Consider the following 11,680-nt stretch of genomic DNA (forward strand, 5'->3'; position numbering starts at 1 on the left):
TGTTAAGCAAAAAAACATCAATAATCATGTACTCATAATCTGGGATACGGTTAATAATAAGGCATATGTAAAAAGACAAGTATGTACTAAAGAATCAATACAGTAACTATCAGATGTACTGTACCTGAACTGTCATGTAGTACACAACACCATAACCAAAAGTTCATCTCTTCTTGTACAAACATGGCTTTAAGAAAATATCCGGCAAACTTGCCATCTTCTTGAGTTTGTGAGTTTTCTTAAAATCAAAAAGAAAGAAGTATTGGTGAGAGGTATCTCTTGCTGTGCAGTGGAAGCCATACCTGGCCAGGTGTTTTTCAAATTCCTTCACATCTCCAAATCGACTCTCTACCTCAGCAATCTTCATGATACCACTGTAACAAGAAAGGTTCAGCTCTTCAATACATATTCTGATGAAACATACTTATACTTGCATGCTTATAAAATAAGCATACATCAGTGTAACTTAGCAGTAAGTGGAACATACTCATGATGTATCGGATACTAAATTTTACAGCCCTGAAGATGTGGATGCAGAGCTGGATATGCATTTGTCATAAGATACAGTTGCATATAAGATTATGGATGTTAGAATATCAATATTTGTGAATGCAGCTGGGGATTTCTTTTACTTCCATATCAGGGGGTTGAAGATATGGATACAGATCATCTTTACATTATGGTAATACAGTGTGTCATATCTGTGACAAAAAGCCCCAGAGAAGAGAGAAAGACAGAAGAAAAGGGAATACTTATTCCCCACTACTTTCTCTCTCCCTCTAATTATCCACTCATTCCTAACACTTCCTATTTATATTTATTCTCTCTCTACTTTCTCCCCATTCTCTCATCCTCCTTCTTCACTGTTCCTCCTCTTCCTTGCCCCAAGTATGCACTTTCCTATCCCCATTACAAACTCCATTTCTTTCTCTACTTCCTCCCCATGTTCCTTTCCTCTCCCTTTCTTTTTCAAGTCTTGTCTCAAACCTGCTTCCATGTCACCTCTCTTCTTATCTGTTCAAGATAAAGGGACAAGGAAGTGATACCTTGCTCTCTCCCTCTCCATCCTTCCTCACTCTCTCATCCACTTGAATAATTCCAATCTCATTCTCAGCCAGTCTCATTCTATTTATCAAGCCACAGGATTATTCTCACTCACTCACCCACTCACTCTCATATTTCATCTTTTGCTAACTTTCACAATCATGCTTACATTCTCTTTCATTCACACTGAGTCTCACTCAGTCTCACTCTAGTTAGCATTTGCTTCCATCCCCAGTCTGCATCTCACTCACACATCTTTCACTTAATTTTCATAATCTAATTTACACTTCTTTTCTTCTTCACAATGACTTTCAGTCACACTTCTCAGTTATTTCTTCCTGTCCATGCCTGTTCTCACTCTATTAATCTCTCAACTCACACTTGCTTTCTATTCAACTCATTCATGCTTACCTTCACTCTCACTCACTCAAACTTAGCTTTATTCAATTCACACACTCATGGCTCCCACAGATTCTCTCTCTCTCTCTCTCTCTCTCTCTCTCTCTCTCTCTCTCTCTCTCTCTCTCTCTCTCTCTCTCTCTCTCTCTCTCACATTTTCAGTGTCCTTCACACTCAGTCAGTCTCCCTCACTCGTCCTTCTACACACACATGTGGACCCACAACCTCCACATCCCTTCAATGCAGAAATGGAGGAAAATTTTGTTATTTGAAAAATGCAATCACAGATACTGATGTGAATCTTCAGTTATATTAAAATTCAGAAGCAGATAGTATTTTCAATGGATGTTCCGTGGGTGCAAATATGGATATCTGATACATTACTAATACATAAAGCAAGGTATCCAATTCAAGAAACTTACCCTGATCTCAAAACTCTGTTGGCTTCCATCATGAAGTCCTTGAGGTTGGTACCCATAAGAGAGAGACAGAACACCACCACATCCACAGAGGCTGCTGCCAGGGGCGTGTGAGCCATGTCACATGCTGTTACCTGGGGATTGGCTGCCACCAGGTCAAGGGAGTGAACACAGCTCTGGGGCACACGCTGGGCCAGTGTTGCCTCTCCACACCCCATGTCAGCCACCACCCACTCCTTGGGTCTGCAAAACAGTCATAAGAATGTAGGCAACCATATTCTCTAATGAAGAACAATTTATATAAAAAGTGTTATCTGAACTAAAATGTACCAATTACATAAACAAAAAAAATCAATTGCAGAGCTTGAGGAAACAAGAAGGGAATGCTTGGATAGGAAAAAGTGTGGCTCTTCTACCATAACCAACACCTTGGGGGGATGTTGCAGGAGGGAGCAAGGCATCAGAGAGATTGACTGACTGATAGAAGTGAGCAGAGTGCAGTATCTAGCTACAAAGTATTTCAAATATATTATTTATAAAGGTAGTATTAGAGGCACTGTAGGGAAAAAATTACAGTAAATAAAACTCTTTATTCTATTATTCCTGGATTCATATACTGAGGCTCCAGTTGGGAAAAATTAAAGGGAAGGAAAATTTGTCATGTGTAGTACTGTTATCAAATAATATCTTTTTGGTTTGTTGTGGAAATATTTATGGAAGAAAATATTACATATTCACCATTAATAAATGTTTTTTTTTTTAGTTTATAATGAGGAAAAGTCACAAGCAAAATCCTAAAACAAAAGTGAATTTAATAAATAACAATAAAATAGAATATGAAAAATCACATTTCTCGTATCAACTCATAAAACTAATCAATAGTGATTTAACACATCAACTTTTCCACAAACTTTTCTAGAAAAAAAAAAATCTAAACCTTGTGTTTTAGTAAATTCAATAATGAAGCAGTGATGGCAGGAGAATGTGGTAGATTGCAGCTAAGCTAGCTATGAGGAAGGAGGGAACATCAAATCCTGATCACACATGGGGTGCCAAAAACAGGCCTTCTTACAAAGATATGTACTTACACAGCTGTCAACATTTAATGCAAAACTGTGTAGGATATTTCCCTCATCCCCATCATAACTAATAAACATAAAAAGACAGGAATTCAATACTATACTTTTTACTGAGCCACTTGACGATTAAATCCAAGGGGTTGACTGGCCACTGGCGGACCTGTGTTTGGTAACCCTGGTGGTAGGCATCAAAGGCTGCGGGGTCCCTCTTGAAGAGTTGCTGTGCCTCACTGCTGTTCTTGGTATACAGTTCCTCATTGACCATCCTAACAGAACCAAGGAGAAGGTCGGGCTGAATCAAAATGTGGAACCCTTGTGCTTACTATAGAGATCTCCAAAGTCTAGTACTGAAGATGAGGTAATAATGAATCCAATTAAAAAGTTACTGAGACAAAAAACAAATGTGCTAATAAATCAAAAACAAAAATATGCACAACTAGATTTAATTATATTTGAAATGTCTGTCCTTGTAAAAAAAAATATATGACAGAAAAGGATTAAATATAACAAAGTAAATATTAAATAAAAAATGGTCTTTTAGAAAGGACTGAGAGTGTCATCACCAGCCAGTTGACTAAAAGGAGAGGTGGCAATGGATGGAAAATTTACTACAGAAAACTGAGGGATGTAAAAAATGTACGTGTACCAACAAGATGACAACTCAGTTCACAGCTTTACTGCTGCAACTAGACACACATACATTTCCTGACCACATGATGCCATGCTGTACATCATTAAAATAAAGAGATAGCAATTCATTACCATACGTGGGTGTTATCATCATAAATTATCGCCATAACAATATCAGGTCATCAGTTATCTGATAATTATTTGTCCTGTATTATCAATTCATCACTATTGCCAATACTTTTGGTTCCAAACTAGCAATAATCGATAATTTTAGTTTTTGGAAAGTTTAAAACAAGCTTTAAGTTTTCAAAGTCACATGTAGTTATTTTACTTCAAACAGTACTTTTCATTAGTGAAGGGACAGGATAAACATTGAATTTGAATTTTTTTAAAGATTTTTTTGTTTTCTTAAAGATAAAAATAAAGACTTGGATTTATCAATTTTTTTTTTATTTAAAATATCAAAAACATTATCAGTAGTATTGGAATTTTAGATTTACTGATTTATTGGCTATCACCTTATTGGGTGATAAATTTATCGCCAGCTATTGCTTATTGGTTATTACTGATAAGGTTATCGTTATCACTTTATCAGCTATTGTGATAATTTTTTTTCATTATCACACCCAGCTATGTTTATTACATTACAATTTATTCCACTAACTGTCACAATAATTTTGCCACCTAAAGATATGCAGACATACTAGCACTGCCACTTACTGATGCTCTCACTCATAGGCAGGTCTACATTTATCATCTTGCTTTAAAACGTCCAGTAGATTTACTTATTCCTACCCCAATGATAATTCAAGTAAAAAACAGATTATATATGAATAATCCAATAACTGATATCTGAGCAAATATTTTGGCAGAAATGCAACATCAGCCTCCCTCATATTTTGAAACACGATGGGAGCACACAGACCAATTGGAAAGTAAGAGCACCAGTCAATGACATTGTTAACACCTTCACATGTCCTCGGATGGCAAACTCACCAAGAAAGACTTGATGAAATGAAGTACAGCAGGTATCTTGGGAAGGTAAAATGCTTCAAAGTATAAAGCGAGTATTCAAACAGACCACATTATTTGTCCCTCACCTGAATCTGGCTGCCATCAGTCTCTCTTCCATCTTTTGCTTAAGTGAGTCAACTGGCCCAGAAGGAGGACTCGGTTTCTCCCTCTGTATCCTTGCAGCTTCTTCCAGCAACTTAGCCACTTTTTCTTTGTTAAATTTAGCATTTTTTTTGACAGCTGACCTAGGAGTCTGACATTCATTTGAATCCTGTCTATCATTTACTTTCATTTGAGTTGTTTTGGCACTCTCCATCTTCTTTTTCTTTTTTAAACCCTTATTTTTTCTTTCATCTTCATTGTCCTTGTCCAATGATCTTTTATGTTTTTTAGTTGGTGCAAATTCTTGTCCATTGCTCATCTCAAATTCATCATCATCATCATCATTACTTTCCCCTCTGCCTGAATCTGGGGTTTTGACTTGACTAAAATTCAGACTAGATAAGAGAGCACGAAAGTCTTTCTTGAAACTTTCGCTGCACTCTTCATCACCATCAAAAATTAGTTCTTCTTCATCATCACTCTCTTTTACCTTCTTTGAGAATTTTCTTCCATTTTTTTGTTTGTCTAACTTGACCTTCTTGGAATCTGAAATGTTATCTTTGGCTTTCAATGAATTTCCCTTTTCTTTCTTTTTCTTTTTTTTCTTGGTTCCTTCTCCAGCAACCACTTTTTCAAGTTCATGTATAGATGCAGAACTTTCAATGCCATTCTTTTTTTCAATAATTTCTACATCAGTTTTTCCACTTCTGATTTTGTTCTTCTTTTTAACTTTCCCATTACTTGCATTCTGGTGGCTGTTGCTTTCATGATATGACTGTTCACCAATGCCATTTAACACAATGACATCAGAAGACTTGCTGGCAGATTTCTTTTTCTTCTTAATATCAACATCAATGGCTTGTGAATTATGGGAGTTCACTTCACTCTCATGACCATTGGCATGCTTCATGTTTTGCTTGACATCATGATGAGATGTGTCTGGACTATTCTTCAGGCTAATTGTGCTGTCCTCCTCATGTACAGTGCTGTTTGTATTATCTAATAACTTGGATTTCTTCTTCTTTTTCTTTTTCTTCTTAACTTCCTTGTTTTGACTAGACTGTACCTCTTCTTTTGATGCAATGGCTCGGAATGATTCTTGGCTCTTCTTAATAGTTGTTATATTTTGCTGCTTGGATTCACTTTTGCCTTCTGCCATACCAGTTTGTGTTGCCATCCTCTCTTCTTTTTGTCTTTTGTTTAATTCTTTGTACTTATTGTTTTTCCTATTCTTCTTTTTTTTCCTTAGCAACAATTTATTGCCTGTTTCAGTCTGAAGTTCTGAGGCATGACTCTGATTCTCTTCCTGGTTTGAGAATGTCTTTTTGGTCTTTGTCTTCTTTTCTTCCTTTTTTATCTTCTTTGGCCCATTTCTAGTGAGTTCCTTTGTGCTTTCAATTTTCTTTATCTCAGGTACTGGGTCTATCTTCCCTCTTTTCTTTTTCTTGGAAGCTTGCTGTGGAACCTCCAAATCCTCTGGCTCACACTTCTCAAATGTGCCATCACCATTGAGCTTCCTCTTCTTATTCTTGGACTTCTTGACAACTATCTCTTTATCAATACTTACACCCTGAAAATATATTTGATTTAATAAAGGTTACTTCATTTATATTATCACAATGAAATCTGCCATCACAAACTAAGATAATATTAAACATTTTACATTTTAACTGATCATGAGGATAGGTAAGAATTTGAATTAATCATCAAAGTAACTCTGCATTTTGCCATGGAGGACAGACAGACATGACACTCACTTAGCTCATGATCTGCTCTTGTTCCACTCATGATTTACTTCTGTTCCATTCTAATATTACTAGATGCATTTCAATGGTGAAGCATGCACACTACTATCCATAAGATAGGCATATGTGGGTGTAGTCACAATAAATTACCATGATAATTTATTGCGATAACGATATCGGGTTATCAGTTATCTGATAATTATTTTTCCTGTGTTATCAATTTATTGGTATCACTGATACTTTTGGTTCCAAATTAGTGATATTTGATCATTTTAGTTTTTGGAACATGAGCATGTTGAAGTTTTAAACTTTCAAAATCAAATGTTACTTTACTTAAAACAGTACGTTTCATTAGTGAAGAGACAGGATATAAATTAAATTAAAATTTTTCTATGATTTTTCTAAGTTTCCTAAGATAAAGATAAAATTAAAGATCTGGATTTATCAATTTTTTATCTATAATATCAACACCATTATCGCTAGTATTGGAATTTTGGATTTATCAATTTATCGGCAGTTATTGATTATCAGTTATCACCGTAAGGTTACTGTTATCGATTTATCAGTTATCATGATAAACTTTTTCATTATCACCCCCAGCTATGAAGATATGCGAGTGGAATAATGGCATTGCACACAGTTACTCCAGAGCTGCCTTGGCTCCACTCATGGTCTGCTCAAAATATCTTCTGGATGACTGTTGGTCGATCATGAGCAGACAGTGAGTGGTAGTGTATGTGCCCAGGTTGATGTACATATATTATTTCAATGGACAGTGAACTTTGAATGGTGTGATAGCATGTATCTTCCCTAACTAGAATAATGTACATAAAGGTATGATGAATAATGACTTTGTAATGATTTTTGAGAAAAACACTAAACCGAGAAAAACACTAGACCAAACTTAGAGAAACCATAAAATAAAAAGCATTACATATTTTAGATTTTGCCCTTAATTACTTCCATCATTTTGGATGCCAAGAATATCATTTTTGGGATATGACAGAGTAGGACCTACTTTGAAAATGATCAAAATTGCTTGTTTTATGACAAAATCCCCACAACTTTGGTTTAGTTAGTTTATTTGATTAAACCATGGCATAAGATTTAATTTGGAAAACTCATCCCTCTCATGGTACTTGAAAATAGGCCTGTCATTTGGAGAGTGCATGTGGCATTACATGTAAAAGGCATTAGGTAAATGTGTAAAACATTGGGAGAGTACATATGGTATTACAAATATAGGTGACATTAAGAGATTGTATATAGTATTGAATATGTAAGTAGCATTAAGAGAGTATTACTTCCAACCAAGGAATTCCCACTTGTGTAACCTCAAACTACAGCACAATCAGAACACACTCAGGACATTGAAATACTGAGCAAATGATCTGGAAGCTAAAATAAATCTTAGCTTAGGGAGAAAGGTGCCATGTCAATAATCAAACCTAACACTCAAGAATGAAAGCCCAGCACATCACTGATCAGGCAACAGGTGTATCAATGCTTAGGCAGAGGTGTGAGGTTTCTCTGCTTGGGTCATTACATTACTTTCCTCCTCCTTTTAGATCAACTGCTGGGATTTCTCCCTTTTCCATTAGGTTGGGCACTGGTAGTGTAACTAGTTCAAGTGGGGTCCATGATGCCTCCACCCTAGAAGGCAGTCCACCACTACCACCACTGCACTTACTCAAACCAGGAAGTTCCTACTTGCATAGCCTCAAAGCAGGGCACAATCAAAACACACTCAGTACTGTACACTGAGATAGTGAGCAACAAATCTGGAAGCTCAAATGAATCTGACTTTCAAGAGAAAGGCACTGTGTTGAGAATCAAACCTAGGACCCAAGAAAGAAACCCCAGCATGTTACTGATCAACCAACAGGTGCACCTGTGTTCAAGCTGGGTGGTGGGACTTCTGTGTTTGGGTCATTAAAGTAAAATGTAAAAAAAAAAAAAAAAAAGTATATAGCATTTGGAGATATCCATAGTTTTTTTTAGAAAATTTGAGATTTACTTTCTGTGGTAAATTCATTATTATTTGAAGTCCATTATGTAGAATGGATTCTTGTGAGCTTCATTAAGCTGGATTTTTCAAGTTACTAAGTTCAACATACAAAAACCCTGGCCCTCTCTACAGCCGAGTCCCCGATATGTGGTATTATTTTGGTAAACTGCATCCTTAGCAGCTCAAACCCAACATGTATTGTGGATTTGGGACAATTATACATAATGTCAGATTAATTTTTGAAATCACTTTAACTGTTATTCATTAAAGATTATAACATGGCAGCTCAGAGATAGATACATGGTATTTAGGGTAGTCTGCACTGCAGTTAGGAGTGTGTGAGTGTGTGTAGTTTGTCGAAGGGAGATCCCCTGTCCCTTGTAAAGATGTGATCTTGCCAGGAAACTGATTATATGTGTAAAAAATTACTTCATGATAAAGAATATGAAAAATGTTGTTTAGTACTGAAATTGGCTTTATGTTTTTAAGGAGAAATACACTCCCAAAACTCATTGGTTAGGAATAGAGGGTGCAGTAAACTTTAGAAATGTCTTAAAAAGGGTGTCACAAAATACAGTAGAAAAATAAAACACAAGTGAATATAATAAATTAATCAATAAAAAACAATTTAAACCATCACATCATTGAATTTGGTGAAAATACAAATAACTTTTCAATACAGTCTAATAAGAGAACAAAACAAAGCCACTACAATCCAAACCACTCACGAACACCAATAAAAGTAGGCGCTGAAACACAGGCTTGCTTAGTAAGCTAATTCCAGAAGAAAAGTACGATTATCTCCTCCAAAATTATTACCTGTAAATGAGCCAGAGTTGGTAGGGAGTGCTATACCCCCTGAGCATGAGCAAAATTGCACGAGGTAAGTAGAATTATCTTAAATATCAGAATAAAGAATATACACTTAATTTTCCTTTGCTATTTAGTTATAGGAAGCTAAAAGTTGAGCTTTAAAATGCAATGTGTGCTATACTACCGGGTAATGGAAGCCTTCATTATCGCCCCAGTCAGGTATAGGAAAGCTGAGGCTCATGCTCGCTGCTTTGGCGTCCCGAGACTGTCTTACTCTGGGGACAGTACTTGTACTGGTACTATTTATCAAGGATTTTTAAAAGAACAATAAAACTAAGGATTTTAACTAAGAAATGATTTTAGGATAATATTTTTTTAGGTTTCTTGGTAAATATAGTATCTATTTTTTAATGACAATTTCAAGATGAGATATTTTTCGTTTCTTGTCACTAGTAAACATTCATCATTATCATCATCAGCAGCAGCAGCCGTACCATCAAGAGTAAATGTATAAACAATATGCAGATATGTACACATTTAAGGGATACATTACATTTATCATATGTTTTATTCTATGATATGCATATGAATATGTGTAATATATACATCTAGCGTAAGATTTACCAACAATATTCAATGAGAGATTTATTCAAGTCCACAAAGAACTGACTGGATTGAATAATATAGCTCATGTTTGGGACCAAGAATATAGATGAAAATTATGATAATAGATTCAATATGTGATCATGAATCTACGACACAACTTTCAATCACCCCTAAAGGTCATTAACCTTTTGACACGATGGAGTCTGGCAAGAGTGCTATGCTATGTTTTGTGCACTATTAAACAATATTTGTGTAGTATATACTGTAGTTGTATAGCTTTTGATTACCTGCCATACCAATGTTTCAATAGGAGTCCCAACAGCCATGGATCCACCATTTACTGCATATATTTTTCACAATAATGACTGCATTTATGGGACACCGTAGTAGCAGCAATGCAAGTTGTATTAAGGTGTTGGTTGTAAACACTAGTGTTCTTGCTAACATGAAAAAAAGTAAAATTTGATAGTGATGAGGTCTAAGTGATAGTGAGTTTGTGTGCATGTTTGTTATTCACCCACAGTCGTCTGCTGGTCTTGCGACACAGCCAGCCGTTCCCCAATTGAAAGAACTTATTTTGGATAAGATTGTGACCACTCATACCACACACCGGGACAGCAAGGTTACAGTCCCTTGCCTTACATACGGGTACCTACTTTCGGCTGTGTTGAACTGAACAGGAGCTACGCATAAGAAACTCAAAAACTTAGGTCGCTGCGGACAGGATTCGAACCTGTGCGGGCAGAGCCCAATGGATTTCAAGTCCATCTCCTTAACCACTCGGACACCGCAGCTCGGTAAGATTAAGGTATTTTTAGATAAATAGTACGTAAATTTGTAGGTGGAATTACTTATGCATGCCCCTTATTTTGGGGAACAGTGGCAAATCTCGATGTTCTCCTTGTTGAAAATATTTACAACAAAAGGTATTTCACATTTAGTTAAAAAAAATTCCCATCCTTTTGATATCGCTATGATGGTGATAACCTATTCGATTTGAAGTATTTATTGTCGCATATATTCATATCGAAAGAGGAGGTTGATGCCTGCTAACCTTCCCTTTGACACGAAACCATGAATCACTTAAAAAAAATGTTATATAATGTTACTGACATGCTACACTAGTATAGAAACATATCAATAGTTACAACCATCCGGACAAGTATACAACCATTCCATACAAAGTAGTAGGTACGCACAAAAAAGGGATTCTCAAAAAAAGACCTAGAATAAATACTGATTCCACCTATGACTCATCTAAGCAAAGCAGGGGGCGTCGTGCGGATATGTAAGGAAAGGAGAGAACCATGTCCCTGAAAAAAAAAAAAAAAAAACAGGAGGAAAGGAAATGGAAGAAGAAGAAGAAGAAGAAGAAGAAGAAAACGTAAAAAAACTGGCAAAGAACGAAAAATTAAATAAGGAAAAAAATATATAATTCGAACGGACACAAAATACAATAAATGAATAAATACGCCAATAAAGATTTAACAAAAAAATATGTTCATCAATAATGTGACCAGATTTTTTGGAGTTAAAAGCGGGATATTACAATATATATATATATATATATATATATATATATATATATATATATATATATATATATATATATATATATATATATATATATATATATATATATATATATATATATATATATATATACCCCTGAGTGTCCTCCGTGAACTCAGTGTAATGATTTTAGCTTTCTCTCTCTCTCTCTCCTCTCTCTCTCTCTCTCTCTCTCTCTCTCTCTCTCTCTCTCTCTCTCTCTCTCTCTCTCTCTCTCCACACACACACACACACACACACACACACACA

General features: G+C 35.7%; 1 protein-coding gene and 1 non-coding gene across 3 annotated transcripts; both read right to left on the reverse strand.

Moving 5' to 3' along the window:
• Positions 1-68: 68 nt before the first annotated feature.
• LOC135109577 (ribosomal RNA-processing protein 8-like) lies at positions 69-9,532 on the reverse strand. Of its 2 annotated transcripts, none has more exons than XM_064021003.1 (5): positions 9,438-9,532; positions 4,672-6,257; positions 3,046-3,207; positions 1,866-2,105; positions 69-374 (listed from the first exon to the last, which is right to left on the reverse strand). In XM_064021003.1, exons 1-5 carry the CDS (start codon positions 9,492-9,494, stop codon positions 164-166), a joined length of 2,256 nt encoding a protein of 751 aa, XP_063877073.1. In that variant the 5' UTR covers positions 9,495-9,532; the 3' UTR covers positions 69-163. The 2 variants fall into 2 exon arrangements, with proteins under 2 accessions (XP_063877073.1, XP_063877079.1); XM_064021009.1 differs by lacking the exon at positions 9,438-9,532 and adding an exon at positions 9,260-9,417.
• A 1,039-nt stretch (positions 9,533-10,571) lies between these two features.
• Positions 10,572-10,653, reverse strand: Trnas-uga (transfer RNA serine (anticodon UGA)). Its single transcript has one exon. It is a non-coding gene; the product is annotated as a tRNA-Ser (tRNA).
• Positions 10,654-11,680: the final 1,027 nt, after the last annotated feature.

The sequence above is a fragment of the Scylla paramamosain genome, chromosome 2 (genome assembly GCF_035594125.1).
Source record: "Scylla paramamosain isolate STU-SP2022 chromosome 2, ASM3559412v1, whole genome shotgun sequence".
In the NCBI taxonomy this organism is placed as follows: Eukaryota; Metazoa; Arthropoda; class Malacostraca; order Decapoda; family Portunidae; genus Scylla; species Scylla paramamosain.